Here is an 18,937-nt window from a genome sequence, read left to right on the forward strand (position 1 = left end):
TGCAAGAGTGAGGGTGTTGGGCACGTCCAGTCACAACATGGCCTTGTGACAGCTATTCTCTGGAGCTACAATAGCTCAGGGTGAGAATGATGGCTTGAAGATTTGAGTTACCAACAACAATGGATTTGTAGAACATAAACATGCTCCTCTAGGATTTCCATAAATTTCTTGGAGACCTGAACTCAATGGAAAGGTGTAAGATAGAGGTCTCCAGGCTGTGGAAAATTCCATTGCCTCAAGCAGCTTGCTTGGCACACCCTGTAGCTTTACATAAAAATCCTGGTTTCTTTGCTTGACATTAAAATCCAGGTTCCCCTCTCCTTAACTGCTATCCAAAATTAGAGGAAATTTGCACAAAATAGTTTAGGCCCCATGCTGACATTCAGGATAACCTTTTAGACCTCATACATAGTAACTTCTCTGCCTGCGGGTAGAGTTTAACGCCATTTTCTGAACACGCAATGCATGAAGATGTATGTAAACCCATTGTACCTGTGTAGTGTGATTAACAAAGTTGCTAATGTAACTTGTATGAACTTCCTACTTGTAAACCCCTTAAGAGTAACCTTCCGCCATGCCCTTGCTGAACAGTCTTGGCAGCAGTGCCCTGTTTCCTTTCCCTGTGCAATGTAATAAAGGTGTCTTTCCATTCCCACCTTCACCTCTCTTTTACTGGCTGAGATAAGCCTTGCCAAGCAGGACCTGGGGTTTCCAACTAGCAACAGATATATCCCACAAATTTTTTTTTGCCTGGAGTCTTATTGGTTTGCATTTTTAATGGGGACAATGTGAACCTCAATCCGCAAACTCAAGACTGCAAGAATTCCTTTCCTTTATTTCCTATAAATTATCTTAATAATGACTTTGATCCCCTAAATTCAGCTTCAGTCATTCTTGAGTTTTTTTCCCCTAGGCTCATGCTAAGATTCTTTTAAAAATTTACTTTTTATTGTGGTAAATATATATGAAACAAGACAGTTGCCATTTCAACATTCTTCACATGTACAATTCAGTGACATTAATTATATGTATCATATTGTTCAACCTTCACTATTATCCATTTCCAAATTTTTCCATCACCCTTAATAGAAGCTCAGTGTCCCCTAATCATACTAATATTCTTGCCTCTGAGATCCCTCTCTATCATCCGATGATGCAGAATCACTCATCTTCGCAATCAGCGTGGTCACATCCATACCACACATGGGTGTGGGATTCCTGGGAGGGCCTGAAATCCTGAGCATTTTAATTCAACGTCTCTGGTGTCCCATGTGGCCGGTCCTTCTGAGGTCCTGCTACATCCCTGAAGAAATGTCAGGGAGCAGGGATAGGTTCCTGCTGCTAGTGGGATTTACATACTTCTCTTTTGCTCTCTGGGAAAGAGGGAGTCCCACCCTGTCTCCTCCTGTTCCTCTTTCTCAACACTTTTTCTTATCAATAGTCTTAGGCTTTGGAAACTATATCCTGGAAAAGGAAGTATCTCATGGTCAGCTTTCAGCTCTCCCACTAAGCTCCTGGGTCCTAGGTCAGGGAACACAGGTTGAGCTATCTTTTCAGTGTAGAGACAGAAATGGATAAATACATGGATAAAAATACATTAATAATCTGAAAAGCTGTTCTGTAACAGGATAATCAAAGACATATGAGATTATTTTTTTTAGCCAAAGGCTAGTGAAATCTGGGGACCACCGGGTAACATGTATTTTTCTTATGATGCCAAGTTGACAATGAATCTGTGTAAAAGGGTTAGTACCCTGATCACAGGGAGACAATTGGAGTAAGAATATCATACTAAAGCCTAGTTTTGAAGCTTACTAGTTATATGATTTCGAGCAATTTATTTCATTGCTTTAGGCCAAAACCAAACTCATTACTGTTGAGTTGGTTTCTACTCCGAGTGACCTTATAAGACAGAGTAGAACTGTCCTGTGGGGTTTCCAAGGCTGTAAATCTTTATGGAAGCAGACTGTCAGATCTTTCTTCTTTGGAGCGGTTGGTGGGTTCGAACCACTGACCTTTTGGTTAGCAGTCGAGTGCTTAACCACTGCACGACCAAGGCTCTTTTGCTCTAAACCAAGGGTCAACAAACATTTTCTGTAAAGGGACAAATAGTAAATATTTTAGATTTGCCAACCATACAGTTCCTGCCACAACTTCTCAACTCTGTTACTGTAGCAAGAAAATAGCAAATAGACAATACAGAAACAAGTGAAGACTGCTAGATTCCAGTAAAACTTTATTTTTGGTGAAATTCTGATTTCATATAATTTTCATGTCACAAATAATATTCTTCCCTTTTTTTGTTGTTCATTCTTTAAAGCATATAAAAACTATTCTACGTTTGCAGGCCGAACAAAAACAGACGACAGGCCAGATTTGGCTTTTGGTCTGTATTTGCTGATCCTTGCCCTAGAGTCTAAGAGTCTAGCTCTAAAGTCTAGCTCAGTATTCCCATCTGTAATTGGGAAAGCTATAGCTCACAGGGTTGTTAGAATAAACTGAGGCATAATTGTTGACTTTGCTTTTTTAAATTTTAGGCATTATTGTTAAGTGCACAAAATGTACAAAAAACCAAACGAAACCTGTTGCTATCGAGTGGATTCTAATGCATAGCGGCCCTATAGGACAGAGTAGAACTGCCCCATAGGATTTCCAGGGAGCAGCAGGTGTATTCAAACTGCTGACCTTTCGGTTAGCAGCCATAGCTCGCTGTAGCTCTTAACCACTGCACCATCAGGTCTCCAAAACCTGTTGCCATTCAGTCGATTCCGACTCATAGTGACCCTAATGTACAAAGTGTACTAATAATTCACTAATGCTTACATTTTAATCTAAATATAAGATAAAGCAGCTTTAGCCAAATTCAACAATCTTTGCAGATGTCACTTAATTGACTGTCTTTGGTTATCCAGCCATGCAAAATAGAATTGATGCCACTGACCTCAAACAGGGAGCTTTGAAGATTAAGTAAGGAGAATGTCTCTGTGTTAGATTCCTTCCTTTACAAAATGTCATTCCTGATAGTGAAATTTTACCTGTGCTTTCTGTCAGAATTCCTCTCCACATGGCACACACATTAAAAAAAGAAAGATTTAGAGATGGCCTTCAACAAATGATGAAGACTCAGTGGGATCACAGGTAGTTACTTTCTTTAGGTCTTCTGTAGTGCTTTCTCTGTCATGCGTATGGAAATATGCATTAACAATGAATGTGAGAAGATGTAATATACTTATTTTCAGTGTATATCAATAGCTCAAGAAAATGAAATTTATGGGTGATAACCACAACCTATCAAATTTGTTCTGGTATACATACATGGGCAGTCCCTGGGTGATGCAAACTGTTAACACACAGGGCTGCTCACTGGAAGGTCGGTGATTTGAGTCCGTTCAGACAACGGTGACTTCAAAGAAAGCCCTGGTGATCTACTTCCAAAAAATTAGTCATTGAAAACCCTATGGAGGAGGTGGAGCCAATGTAGTGGAATAGTCAGATGCTTCATGTTGTCCTTCTTAGAACAAAGGCCAAAAAAAAGAGAAACCAAAAAACAAGTGAATCAAATATAAATGACAATCTATGAACCCTAAGCACAAAGCTGAAGAATCAGACTGGGAAACGGGTAAAAGGAGAGACAATTCAAAAACAGTGGAAAGGGGGAATTATGGATCACTGGATCATTGGCATCTGTCTTAGGCATCTAGTGCTGCTATAACAGAAATACCACAAGTGGATCACTTTAACAAAGAGAAGTTTATTCTTTCACAGCCTAGTAGGCTACAGGTCCAAATTCAGGGTGCCAGCTCCAGGGGAAGCCTTTCTTTCTCTGTCAGCTCTAGAGGAAGTTCCTCGTCATCAGTCTTCCCTTGGTTTAGGAGCATCTCAGCACAGGAACCTCAGGTTCAAAGGATGTGCTCTGCTCCCAGCATTGCTTTCTTGATGGTATGAGGTCCCCATGTCTCTCTGCTTGTTTCTCTCTTTTATATCTCAAAAGAGATTGGCTTAAGACACTACCTAATCTTGTAGACCTCATCAACATAACTGCCACTAATACACATTATTACATCATAACGATAGGATTTACAACACATAGGGAAATCACATCAGAAGATAAAATGGTAGATAATTGTACAATCATACAATCATACAAGGGAATCATGGCCTAGTCAAGTTGACAGATATTTTTGGGGAACACAATTCAATCCATGACAACATCCTGCTAGCTGTATCTGCACAATATAGGCAATAAAAGTGTTGGTACCCCAGGACAACACAACCATAATAAATATATATGCAGCCAATGACAGGCTCCAAAATAAGAAAAAAAAAACTCTAACAACACTGAAAAGAGAAATAGCTCCACAACAACAGTAGGAGATGTCAACACACCACTTTAAGTGAAGGACAGAATGTCTAGAAAGAAACTCAGTAAAGATACCCAAGATCTAATGCCACAATCAACCAATTTGACCTAATAGATATATACAGAACACTCCACCCAACAGCAGCAAAGTATACATTCTTTTCCAATGCACATGGAACATTCTCCAGAATAGACTACATTTTAGGCCACAAAGGAAGCCTTAACAAAACCCAACATATCGAAAAAATACAAAGCATTTTCCTGATCACAATACTATAAATATAGAAATCAATAACAGAAACAGCAAGGGAAAAAAAAATCAAATACATGGAAACTGAACAACACCTTGCTCAAAAACTACGGATGAAAAAAAAATCATAGAATAAAATGAGAATGAAAGCACATGTTACCAAAACTTCTGGGGCACAGCAAAAGCAGTGCTTAGAGGTCAATAAATAGCAGTAAACACACACATCAAAAAAGAAGAAAGGGCCAAAATCAAAACATTAGCCCTACAGCTCAAACAAAAAGAAAGCAGCAAAAGCAGCCCTCATGCACCAGAAGAAAAGAAATAATAAAGATCAGAGCAGAAATAAATGAAATAGAAAACAAGAAACAATAGAAAAAATCAACAAGACCAAAAGTTGGTTCTTTGAAAATATCAGCAAAATTGACAAATCGCTGGCCAAACTGACAAAAGAAAAAGAGGAGTGGAAGCAAATAAGCCAGATAAGAAATGAGATGGGTGATATCACAACAGACCCAACTGAAATTAAAAAAAAAAAGAACCATAACAGAATACTACAAAAACTGTATTCCAACAAATTTGAAGACCTAGAGGAAATGAACAAATTTCTAGAAACACACTACCTATGTAAACTAACACAAACTGAGGTAGAAAAACTAAACAGACCCAAAACAAAAGAAGAGATTGAAGAGGTAATTAAAAAACACCCAATAAAAAAAAGCTCTGGTCTGGATGGTTTCACTAGAGAATTCTACCAAACTTTCACAGAAGAGCTCACACCAATACTACTCAAGCTATTTCAGGGCATAGAAAAGGATATTCATTCTATGAAGCCAGCATAACCCTGATACCAAATCCAAGCAAAGGCACCACAAAAAAAGAAAACTACAGATCAATATCCCTCAAGAACATAGATGCAAAAATCCTCAACAAAATTCTAGCCAACAGAATATAACATCATAGCAAAAAAATGTATCATGACCAAGTGGGATTCTAACAGGTATGCAGGAATACTTCAACATTAGAAAATCAATCAACATAATCCACTACATAAATAAAACAAAAAGAATCACATGATCATACCAATTGACACAAAAAGGGCACTTGACAAAGTCCAACACCCATTACTTTAAAAAATTCTCAGCAAAATAGAAATAGAAGAGAAATTCCTCAACATAATAGAAAGCATTTTTACAAAATCAGAAGCCAACATCATTCTAAAGAGAAAAAGACTGAAAGCGTTCCCCTTGAGAACGGGAACCAGACAAGGATGCCTTTTATCACCATTCTTATTCAACATCATGCTGGAAATTCTAGCTAGAACAATAAGGCAAAAATAAATAAATAAGGTATGTCTGAATTGGTAAGGAAGAGGTAAAGCTATTCCTATTCACAGATGATGTGATCTTATACTCAGAAAACTCCAAAGAATTCACAAGAAAGCTCCTGGAACTAATAGCAGACTTCGACAAAGTGAAAGAATACAGAATTAACATGCAAAAATCAGTTGGATTCCTCTACACCAGCAAAAAGAACTTCAAAAAGGGAATCTCCAAATCAATACCATTTACCATAGCCCCTGTCATGATTGGATTCTGTCCTCCCAATATGTGTGTCAACTTGGCTAGGCCATAATTCCCAGTATTGATTGATTCTCCATCATTTTGTCATCTGATGTGATTTTCCTATGTGTTGTAAATCCTACCTCCTTGAAATTAAAGAAGCAGGATTAGAAGCCGTTATGTTAATGAGGAAGGAATCAACCTACAAGATTAGGTTGTATCTTGAGTCAATCTCTTTTGAGATATAAAAGAGAGCAGCAAGCAGAGAGAATGCCACCAAGAACGAAGACCCAGGAAGGAAGTGCATCCTTTGGACCTGGAGTCTCTGTGTTCTCTGTGCTGAGAGGCTACTAGAGCAGGGTAAGATTGGTGAAAGGACCTTCCCCCAGAACCAACAGAGAGAGAAAGCCTTCCCCTAGAGCTGGCATCCTGAATTTGACCTTCTAGCCTCATAGACTGTGAGAGAATTAATTTTTCTGTGTTAAAGCCATCCACTTGTGGTATTTCTGTTATAGCAGCTCTAGATAACTAAGACAGCCCCCAGGAAGGTAAAGCACTTAGGAATTAATCTAACCTAGGACATAAAAGACCTGTACAAAGAAAACTACAAAACACTACTGCAATAAACCAAAAGAGGCCTATGTAAGTGGAAAAGTATACCATACTCATGTATAGGAAGGCTCAACATTGTGAAAATGTCAATACTACCCAAAGCAATCTACAGATACAGTGCAATCCTGATCCAAATCCCAACAGTACTCTTTAATAAGATGGAAAGACAAATCACCAACTTTACCTAGAAAGGGAAGAGGCCTTGGATAAGTAAAGCATTCCTGAAGAAGAAGAACGAAGTGAGAGGCCTCACACTAGCTAACCTTAACCTGTTATACAGCCACAGTAGTCAAAACAGCATGGTACTTATACAACAACAGACACATACACCAATGGAACAGAATTGAGAACCCAGAGTTAAATCCACCCATCTATGGGCAGTTGATATTTGACAAAGGAACACAGTCCATTAAATGGAAGAAAGACAGTCTCTTTAACAAATGGTGCTGGCAAAACTGAATGTCTATCTGTAAAAAAATGAAGCAAGATCCATCTCTCACACCATACAAAAAAACTAACTCAAAATGGATTGAAGACCTAAATATAAAATCTAAAATGATAAAGATCATAGAAGAAAAGATAGGGACAACGCTGGGGGCCCTAATTCATGGCATAAATCAAATCCATAACTAACAGTGCACAAACACCGGAAGAGAAACTAGATGACTGGAAGCTCCTAAAAATTAAACACTTATGCTCATCAAAAGACTTCACCAAAAGAATAAAAAGAGAACATACAGACTGGGGAAGAAATTGTGGCTATGACATATCTGACAAGTGTCTAATCTCTAAAATCTACAAGTTACTTCAAACTTCAATGACAAAAAGACAAAAAATCCAATCAAAAAGTGGGCAAAGTATATGAACAGATACTTCATCAAAGAAGACATTCAGGCAGCTAACAGATGCATGAGGAAATACTTGTGATCATTAGTCATTAGAGAAATACAAATAAAAAATACAAAGATATTATCTCACCCCAACAAAACTGGCACTAATCCAAAAAACACAAAATAAGAAATGTTGGAGAGGTGGTGTAGATATTGGAATTCCTATGCACTGTTGATGGAAATGTAAAATGGTACAACTACTCTGGAAAACAATATGGTATTTCCTTAAAAAGCTAGAAATAGAAATACCATATGATCCAGCAATCCCACTCCTAGTAATACACCCTAGAGAAATAAGAGCCGTCACACGAATAGACATATGCACACTCATGTTCATTGCAGCACTATTCACAATAGCAAAAAGATGGAAGCAATCTAAGTGCCCAACAACAGATGAACGGATAAACAAATTATGGTACATACACACAATGGAATACTATACAATAATAAAGAACAATGGTGAATCTGTGAAACATCTCACAACATGGATGAATCGGGAGGGCATTATGCTGAGTAAAATAAGTCAATCACAAAAGGACAAATATTGTATGAGACCACTATTATAAGAACTCAAGAAAAGGTTTACAGACAGAAAAAAAACATTTTTGATGGTTACGAGAGTAGGGAGGGATGATGAGGGAAAATCACTAAATAGATAGTAGACAAGCATAATTTTGGTGAAGGAAAAGACAACACACAATATAGAGGAAGTCAGCATAACTTGACCAAAGCAAAAGCATAGGTGTTTCCTAGACACATCCAAACACCTTGAGGGACCAAGTTGCTGGGGCTGGGGGCAGGGGACTATAGTCTTAGGGACTGTTGTCTCAGGGGACATCTAGGTCAATTGGCATAACATAGCTCGTAAAGAAAATGTTCTATATCCCACTTTGGTAAGTAGCATCTGCGGTCTTAAAAGCTTTCAAGTGACCATCTGAGATACATCCATTAGTCCCATCCGGTCTGGAGCAAAGGATAACGAAGAAAACCAAAGACACCAGGAAAATATTAGCTCAAAGGACTCAAGGACCACATGAACCAGATCCTCCACCAGCCTGAGCCCAGAAGAACTAGATGGTGCCCAGCTACCACCATTGACTACTCTTACAGAGTAGTCCTGGACAGAATGGGAGAAAAATGTAGAATACAAATTCATAAAAAAAGACCACACCTACTGGTATGACAGAGGTTGGAGAAACCCCTAAAAGTATGGCCCCTGGACACTCTGTTAACTCAGAACTGAAACTACTCCCGATGCCTACATTTCAAGACAAAGATTAGATAGGCCTATAAAACAAACGATAACGCGCGGGTGGAATGTGCTGCTTAGTTCAATCAAATATACAAGACCAAATAGATAACTCCCGCCCAAAAACAAGATGAAAAGGCAGGAAAGGACAAGATCCGGATGTCTGGACACAGGGAACCCGGGGGGGAAAGGGGCAGTATGCTCTCATATTGTGGGGATTGCAAGCATTATTACAAAACAATATGTGTATAAATTTTTGAATGAGAAATTAACTTGAGCTGTAAACTTTCACCTAAAGCAGAATTTAAAAAGAAGAGAAAAGAAAGAAAACCCTATGGAGCCTATGGAGCACAGTTCTACTTGCCATGAATCAGAGTCTAGTCAGGATAAGAGCACCGTAATATGAATACAGGTGAGTCAGGCATCAGCATGGAGGCTTCCCCTGATTCATGTAGCTTGCAGGGGCTGATGAATCTGAAGATTAGCAAGCAGTAAGGCAAGCTGCTGGCTCAAGTGCCAAGAACTGGAGGTCAGATGCAGATGATGAGCCAGATGCAGGATGTTATTAGGAGGCACCAGTCCCTGGAGAAGGATATAGTGCTTGGTAAAATAGAAGGTCAATGAAAGTGAGGAAGACCCTCAAAGAGATGGATTGACACTGCGGCTGCAACAATGGGCTCAAACATAGCAATGATTGTGAGGATGGTGCAGGACCGTGCAGTGTTCCCTTCTGTTGTACATGGCCTCACTGTGAGTTGGAATCGACTGGACAGCACCTAACAGCAAGAATTCCAAGTAGGGGTTACAAACCCACTTACTTACAAGGGCCCAGCAGGTAAGATAAATATATCAAGTAGCCAGATATAATAGGAAATGGTAGGGCCCTGGGCAAATTGTCCCTTAACCCCTTCTCCCCCACTCCTTCATAAAAGCATTCGCTTTAAAACAAAGTAAAACACGATAAACAAAAACAAAGACACTGTTCGGGCCAAACCAAGAAGTGGGTTAGCTGTTTTTTGTCCCCTGTTGTAGAATAAGCTTGAGAAAGAACATATCTATGAAAAATTGTTTCCTATAAATGGGGATGGAGACGGACTTGAGAAAAAAAGTATTGATGATGAATCTCTCTGTTGCGTAACTGCACCTAGGTGGCATGTGTTATATAACGCATACTGGACTGGGGCCACAGGCTGTGGTTCTGGTCCTGGCACCGGTATTTCCTAGCTGTAAGCTTATCGAAACTAAGGTCTACTTCATGATATTAAATATGATAATATATTTGAAAAAAGTTTTAAATAACTGTGCATTGCTATGTAAATATCAGGTATAATCATATAAGCCCATGGCTGGTAAGTGCAGGTCCCTAACAATACAATCAGGTGTCGGCTGTAGCTGTTTGTAGTTCTTTCACCATCACGATAATAACTTCATTCAAACAGGAGCTAGGCAGTGAGGTACACCTTTTTATTACAAGGCCAAGGATTATATAATCACCTTTTTCTTTTAACTGAAACTCAGAGTTAACATTGCTTCCATCCCATATGACAAAGAGCTGGTGCTGAGCTAGTTCTTTCCCTCCCATCCTGCTGCCCTCCATTGCCTATGATATTATCATTCCACGAAAAACATGACATCAGTTGGTAAGCTCTTGGTGAAACTTATTCGAGTCACTTAAGTTAGTGGATTCATGAGTTAGTTACTATCATGTGATTTTCCAAAAACTGAAAGATTGATTATTATTAGAATCAAGCACTAAGGGTCATTCTTTGTTAAACAAACAAACAAAACACAAATATAAACCCTATTAATGGAAATGATCAGAGAATTAAATGTCATTCTGCCATAGGTTTATATTACTGGGAATTTATTGAATATCTGACATTGGAAATGATTTCCCTGAGAAGCTGGGAATAAGAACAGTGTTTTGGTTTGTTTTACCTTAAGAGTCCTGCTTTCGTTAAGTGTGGGAATTCTCATGGTCAGTCCTATTTTGTGCTGTGAACTTTGTCCTAGTGTCCTATTTGTGTACTTTTATTTTAAAAAGGTTATTTCCGACTTGAACTCGACTCTTCTCTATTAGCAAAAAAACTCTCTTATATCTAGGAAATCTTAATAAAAGATTATATGTAATAGCAGAGAAAATTATAAAATATATTTAGTCTTTATAATTTATCTTTTTTGTTGCTTTAGCCTAATTTTTTTTCAAATTATGAGACTCAGACTTTTTGAAGCTTAGATGTTTGATTTTCCAAGTCTTTGAAAAACATTTTCTTACATCTTTTATAAGTAGTTTTTTTTTTCCTGCAGCCCCTGTACTTGATAATTGCCAAATAAATGTTATTTTGACTTAGGCCTGCAACATTCATCAACAGTTCTCTATTTGTTGCATTAAAACAAAAATTCTTTACTTCAGTGTAATATGGAAGAAAATGGCCTGCATTTGCGATAAGCAGAGAGGTGTGTAAGAGATGATTAAAACTTGATTGGATTCATTCTTTTCCAGAAATGCATGTTGTTTAAGCAGAAAAAGATAGTTTCTTTGCCTTTGTTGAATTTCATTGAATCCTAAGGTACCCCCTTCACATTGCTCCAATGACCTGCCTTCTCCTAAATTCTTAGGCTAGTCAGTATTTATGATTTCACTTGCCATGAAGGCATTTGGAAACACATTGGCAAAACAATAAAATTAACTCGTTAAATCCAACATTGATTTAAATTGGTAAGGCATATCACATATTCAATTTAACTTTCAGAAAAAGTTAGTGACTTGCCTAAAAGAGAATGTATAGCTATGTATATATTTGTGTAAATTTTTTTTTTTTTTTAGGATATTAGAGAAAATGTCTTGAGTTACCTGTTAAATATTTATTTAATTTCCTGAATTTCCAGTTATGTTTGAATTAGATGTGTTACCTGATGACTTGATAATTATTAAGAAATAGGGTCATCTGCATGTTAATTGCCTTGTGATATTTACATCAGATATTGTAAAGATCATTGAATTCCTTCAGCAACTTCTTCCTAAGAAAATGAGATTTTGGCTTACAGTGTGTACTATAGTCCGATTTGTCTAAACTAGGTGTTTAGCACAATTAGAAGTTTACTATTCGCTTCCCTGGAGAAATGGCACAAAATGAAAATAAACTTTGGGGGCACATAATGGCTTGAATGTTTAGCTGGGAGTGTGAATTTTTCCACTTAGAAATCCCACAGAGACCAATAACACTCTCCTTTTTTCCTTCTCATAAGCCCTGGATATTTAAAAAATTCTTGGTACTAAAATGCCACTATCAGAGATTAGTCTATTTACCTTTGAGCCAAATTTCCTCCCCACTTTTGATTTGGAGGTAATGTAGACCCAAGTCAAGTTCTGATTCTTGTAAAGACAGTTTTGCAGTGTGATACGAATCTTGATGCTTTCTTCTGCAGTGGCTGGTCCTTGAATATTTAGAGGTGACAAGCTCAGTTAATCATTAATAGCAGCCCCAACTCTACTTGTTATTTTATCTCCACTCTAAGGCTACTTTCATGCTGAAGGCAGCCAGGGCATTAGCTAGGGGAAATTGATCTAGAAGTTAACATTCCCCTATCTGGATATGATGGGATTTTCTCTCTGTTTCTCTCCCCACCTATTCTCCATCTACCTCACCCTAGGCATTCCATGGGATTTAGACAATTTTTGGTGAAATAAAGAGATGGAGACTTGTTTCGCATACTAATACATCAAAATTGTGGCGAGGATAGTTTGGAGATGGTATTATTTGAAACACTCAGTAAGAACTTGTCAACCCCCAGCTCCACCATGGTGCCAGGAGCAACGTTCAGAACTTCAAGCCTGGAGCTGAGACACCTTGCAGGGGCATACCAAAAAAGCAAACCCATTGCTGTCAAGTCAATTCCAACTCACATCAACCCTACAGAACAGAGTAGAACTGCCCCACAGGGTTTCCAAGGAGCAGCTGGTTGATTCAAACTGCCAACCTTTTGGTTAGCAGCTGAACTCTTAACCACCGCGCTACCAGGGCTCCCTTGCAGGGGCAGGGAATAGAAAAGACCAAAGAGATCATGGGCCTGGGGAGGAGAGAAGAGGAAGGATCCAGAGAGGGAAAGGATTTCTGAAGTGGACACTGTAAGGGGCTAAAGGAGACTTCATGGAAAAGGCAAATAACTGCCTTGAACCACTTTCTGGGCTAGATGTGTACTCATGATCAGCATGTAAGTTGGTTTCATTTCCGATTATGGACCACAACTGTGCATACATGCAGATATTGCAGGTGAAACTCTGAGGTTGTATATAAATATGAGAAAGTTCTAGCTTTGACTACAGAAACTACAGTAAGGTCCATGTTTTCTTTCTAGTGAAGCTCTGGATTCAATATCACAAAGCTATCATGTGTGAGTCCAAAATTACTTTCTTTTCTTTTCTAAATCAGGCTTTGGAAACTCCATTTTGTACATGGTGAGGATCCATAATCAGATTATGCGCTAGTTAAATTCTGCAAAGGATACCTCCCCTTGGTTTGTAAGAAGTAATTCTCTTTCTGGGCTTGGCCATTATCCTGGGAGCAAAAGTTTGACAGCTCTGGGTTGAAGCCATCCCTAAACCAATGTCATCTCAAATCATAGTTCCTGGAATATGTTCATCAGGAATATCACATGTGTTTGTTAAAATGCATATTCCTGAGCCCTACATCAGAGACCAGGGATATGCATTCTTCCTGATCACACATGCTCAGTAAATTTGAGAACATCTGCTAAAGCCGTAATCAAGTTTACCCCATGCTCATCCACTTTCTCTCTTCCATTTCCCATCTCTCACTATAATCACCATTACATTTAAATAGGCCAGTAACAGTCTCCTTTTTTTTCTCTTCATAAGCCATGGATACTTAAAAAATTATGAATTTTTTATGAACTCCTGTATGATAGAAGCTGTGATTCTCATGTTTGCTATGATAGTCCTAATGCTTATTCTAGAAGAGTTTCACTGACTATTTGCTGAACAGGTTGAATTAAATCGAGAAGTAGAGATATAGTCAAACACAAAGAATTGTTGTTTGCCTAGATCATGCTCTACCAGGGCAGCAAGAACTAAGTACCAACTGCTTCCTCAAAGTCTGTGCTTAGATACTCTGTTTGTGTGGGAAATAGTACATTTTAGGGAGGTGATAGGAGAGGAATATGATATTCCTTCTACTCCATTACTTACAGGATAGATTTCCCTTGCCCATCCTCCATTTTCTTCTACCATTATTTTGTGCTGTTCAAAGCTCCTTGATACAATCATAACAGAAGAATATATTTGCTTTGGTTTAGCCTTGCTCCTAAGGGAAACATCAATGCTATGTGTTTTCCCAGGGAGATGCTGTCCCAGGACACTTTTCCCAAAGGACCGCAGCTCTTGATTTTTTTTTTTCTTCAATTGCTTTGGTTTTATTTATTATTTGGTTTTATTTCATTCCCACCCTTGCTAAATGTTAATGAAATACATGACATAAAGAAATAAACCCCAGAGAACATAAAAGGACAGGCTTCATGGCTATGTTTTCTGTTGGCAATGATTCTCATCTTCAATGCGCTTCAATACTCTAATAGTCCCTAATATAAAGCTCGCCCTCCTGGACAGCAATTTGTTCACAATAGAGCTGCATACTAAAATGGGATCTGTACTACTCCTCTCCCCCTTTGCAGTGCGACAAACTTCTAGCAAGAGAATCTTTCATCATGTGTCTAACTTTGTGTTTCTCCATGCCCCACTGTTATCAGGAAGCCTAAAAACATAGTATTCTACATACGACAGCTGTGTGGGTTATGTGGCTACTGCTGTCTAAAGGGGAAATGTTCAGTGTTTGCGCCTGAACACTTTGTTTTGTTTCCTTCTAATATGAACAATACAGGATACAGTCAAACCCATGAACTTGAACTTGAGTTTGGCTGGTGAGGAGACAACTTGGGTTCTGGACTTTACCTTGACGGCATATAATAAATCTTTATTGTTTTCTTACTGAGTCTTTACACACCCTCATCAGAGACCACAGAAGTCATGTTATCATTAAAGATAATTGGGGTTTCTTGTAACCCTTCTGGAGGGTCCTGGGCCTCTTGGCAAGGAAAGGTTCCCTGCTCAGCTTCCAGTTGCTGGATCTTCCTTTCCTTTTCCTCTAAAACTTCTTCCAGCTGGGAGATCTTCTCGGTCTGAAGGGAAACCTGAGCTGACAACTCCATAATCAGATTAATTTTTCTATCATCTTCTTCCACAGGTGGGAGACCTCCACAGGACTCTTCCGGTGAGTTGTCTTCTAAAGCAAACAAGAAAAAGAAGGCCTGAGCAATTTTAATGGGATTTTCCAGAGCTCAAAGGGAGGAAATATGAAATAAACTTGATTTCTCACATTCTTAAAAGAAAACACAGATGTTGCATCATCTGGTCAGATGTACTGAGAATGGAATCTGGGCCCAGTGAAGGGAAAGAGTCTGGGTGCTCATGAAAAAGAACCTGGAGGCTCTTGAGAGAAGGGAGATCAACCCTGGCCAACTCATGTAACCTTCAATTACCCATGGGAATAAGGAGAAATGGGCAGTCCTTGAAAATCTAATCTACAAACAGCCATCCCAAGTTTTATGCTACCTTTCCCTAAGAATCTTTCACAAAGCCTAAAATAAAGTAGAAATAGACTTCAATTTGAATTTTAACTCCAAAAAAAAAAAAAAAAAAGTTGCCATTGCCCCTTCTGGGGAAGGTGATAATGAGAAAAGACCAGCTTTTTTTTTTTTTTTTTAAACCCAAGACAGCTTTAGAGTTGGCAGGGATGTAATTTGAGATGATTCAAGAAAACTCTACTAGCAAGACATCTCCCATGGAGATTCATTTCTTTCAGATCTGAGCTTTTCAACATTTCTAAAGAAAATCACAGATACCTCCTGGACATAAAAGCTTATTCTTTATCAATTTCTATCAGCTGATCCCTCAGGTAAGAATAAAAGCCTGAGTAAGGAGCGGAAGAGAGGCTTCAACAAAGATAAAAGATTAGTGGTTGGCAGCAGAGAGTCCTTGAAAATAAATCTCACTAGCCCAGCAAAAAAATTTATCTTCTAAAAGCAAACCCCGTCTCTCACTAGCCTTTAGCAGCACCACCCTCCTTACCACTCTAATCCTGAAATTTTCACCACAAAAGTCACTTTTCCAAGCTATATAGAAGGCAGACTTCAGAAAAGAAAAGGTCAATGACTCGGATACCACTTTAGAAAGAACAGAGCCAATGGCATATAAATAAACCAGACATACAGTCTGGACAATTGATTGCTATATCGAAGGTCCAGCATTTACTCATTTGCCAGTGAACATAAATCCCATAGCTGCATCTGGGATGCATAAATGTCAGTCCAGGGTACTATTATGTAACCAGTGCATCTAGATATCTGCTAGAGATGGGACAGCTTTGTAGTAGGAGTCCATGCAGGCACGACTTATTTGGAAGACTTAGTTTGAAACAAGGAATATGAAATATCTCATTAAGTTTTTTTTTTTAAAATATATATTGCATGTTAAAATGATAATGTTTTGTTAAATAAAATATGTTAAAATATATTTTCACTTTAGGAAAATATGGCTACTAGAAAATTTAAAATGTCATGTGTGGCTTGCATTTGTGGCTGTCATTTCCTTTCTGAAGAGAGCTCTCACAATTCAAGGTGGGTTTATTTCTTTTGGAAACCCTGGTGGTGTAATGGTTAAGTGCTACAGCTGCTAATCAAAAGGTTGGCAGTTCGAGTCCAGCAGGTGCTCCTTGGAAACACTATGGGGTAGTTCTACTCTGCCCAATAGGGTCACAATGAGCTGGAATTGACTCAAAGGCATCAGGTTTGGGTTTTTTTATTTGGGGTGGTACAAACAGTTAAAGCACTTGGCTGCTAACTGAAAGGCTGAAGGTTCCAGTCCACCCTTGGGCACCTTAGAAGAAAGTCCTGGTGATCTATTGCTGAAAAATCAGCCTTAAAAACCCTATGGACAACAACAGTAATAATAACCAAACCAACGTGCATGGTCACCTGGGTAGATATGTGCTCACATATGTGTATAGTGATATGAAATAATATTGGAATCATTATTCTCTGTCCTTGAGCATAGAGAATGTGACCCAACTGGAGCTGGACTCACAAGGACTCACAAGGACACATCAGCTGGGCCCTGAGGTATAAACACAATAGCTAGGATAATCTTGGAAAATATATTTTAGGGAACCTTTCACATAAGCCAATCAACCAGAATACAAAAGACTTTCCACCCTTATCTTTTTGTGTTAGCATTCAGTGAAAAGAAAATTTGTTGGACCAATGAAGACCCTCTTTACTTGTCTTTGCTGAAACCTGTACATTGGTAACAGACAATTTAAAATGTAGGATCACAGTTTTTAGCCAATCTGTGAAAATGTGAAGTTTTCAATGGTTTTCCCATTTTGTAATGTTAATATATTCTGATGATTCTATAATGTTCCTTGGACTCTAGCAGCATGCTTGTCCATTTTCACAATTCTTTGGCCTTCGACAGACACTGAAACCCTACTCTACCGCGGCAGCTCCCCAACCCCTTCGTTCACCATCTTTGCAAACTGCGGCTTCCGACCACAATTTGTCCCGAGCCCCCAATCCTTGTAAACCACAGCTTCTAACCTCAGTTTGTCCTGAGCACTAGATTTTTGTGCATGTACAAAGCAAGATCTTGGCACATGCCCTGATCAAGAGAATCCTGTCCTTATCTCACCCCAGACCTGAGCATCACCATAAGGGAAGATATTCTCCAGCACACAGTTCCACCTGAATCCCTTTGGAAAGCGAGAAGTCCCACAACTTGAACTTCCTATGAAGAGTGACTCAGCATGACTCAGCATCCAGATCTCCAGATTTGGGCATGGGAGGGCTCTAGGGTTTCAGGCAACAATCCCTCCCCACCAGGGACTTGAGGACATAAAAGGTCTCTGATCACCTTGGGCAGGGATCCTATGGTCTTTCGGCCACTAGTCCCCACATTGCTCCTTGTCTGTGCAGACAATGAATTTGCCACTTTGTTTCCCTTGCAGCTGACGTCCATCTACTTCAATTGGCTAATACAATAGACAAGAACCTGAAGAATTCAGTTACAACATGGCTCTAGCAGCATACTTATCCGTTTTCCCACTTTTGTCTGTTCTGTAATATTTCCTTGGACTCGGGCAGACATGGCTCTGGCAGCATGCTTGTCTGCGTACCACTTTTGCCTTTTTGAATATATGCCAAATAAAACTTTCTTTTTGCATTACTAAATTTTGTGATATTTTTCCCTACAACAATAGGAAGGTACATGTGCTTATTATGGGTGTGCATGGATGGGTGTATTTCTAGGCATGTTTGTGTGTTCTGCATATATATTCGTACACATAAAAAGCACATGGGGCACAGTTATGGATACTTCCCAGGCATAACCAAACACCTTGCAGGATTGGTTCACTGCGTTTGAAGGCTTAGGGCCATAGTCTGTGGGACAACTCAGTCAATTGGTATAACATAATTCATAAAGACAATGTTCTTTGTCCTAGCTTGGTAAATAGTATCTGGAGTCTTAAAAGCTTGCAAGTGACCATCTAAGATTCTGAGACCAGCAAAGGGCTGTGCCTGCTATCTTCTGTGATATAGGAAATATAGGAAATAACTCTCTGGTTTAAAGCTATCTCCTTATTTAGGTATGCTTCCCATTTCTGGCCAAGTTGAAGAAAACAAGGGACTGGGTTTGCAGGACCAGGTGAAACTGGCAAGAACTAGATCTGACCCACCTAAAATGCACAGAACCGTCGATCCCCTTCTCTGGGTGACCCCGGAACACTTCTCCCACCTGACAGAACCAAACTTTAGCAGCCCAAGATTGGGGGAAGGCTTTCGGAAATGAGGGGTCCGAGCCTAAGATCCATTTGAGAGACCCATCCTTTTCAGACTGAGCAAGTGCAGAAAGGTGAGACTGCCCTGGGAAGGCCTTTTCAGGCCAGA

At 39.1% G+C, this 18,937-nt stretch overlaps 1 protein-coding gene across 2 annotated transcripts in view; it reads right to left on the bottom strand.

The window, feature by feature from the left end:
• Positions 1-14,374: 14,374 nt before the first annotated feature.
• Positions 14,375-18,937, bottom strand: part of CCDC192 (coiled-coil domain containing 192) — a 234,639-nt gene continuing 230,076 nt past the window's right edge. For both annotated transcript variants that reach the window (XM_049873260.1, XM_049873251.1), the window contains one exon: positions 14,375-15,219. In XM_049873260.1, the coding sequence (XP_049729217.1) occupies positions 14,933-15,219 (287 nt within the window). In that variant the 3' untranslated portion in view covers positions 14,375-14,932. The remainder of the gene's footprint in view (positions 15,220-18,937) is intronic.

The sequence above is a fragment of the Elephas maximus genome, chromosome 2 (genome assembly GCF_024166365.1).
Source record: "Elephas maximus indicus isolate mEleMax1 chromosome 2, mEleMax1 primary haplotype, whole genome shotgun sequence".
NCBI classification, from domain to species: Eukaryota; Metazoa; Chordata; class Mammalia; order Proboscidea; family Elephantidae; genus Elephas; species Elephas maximus.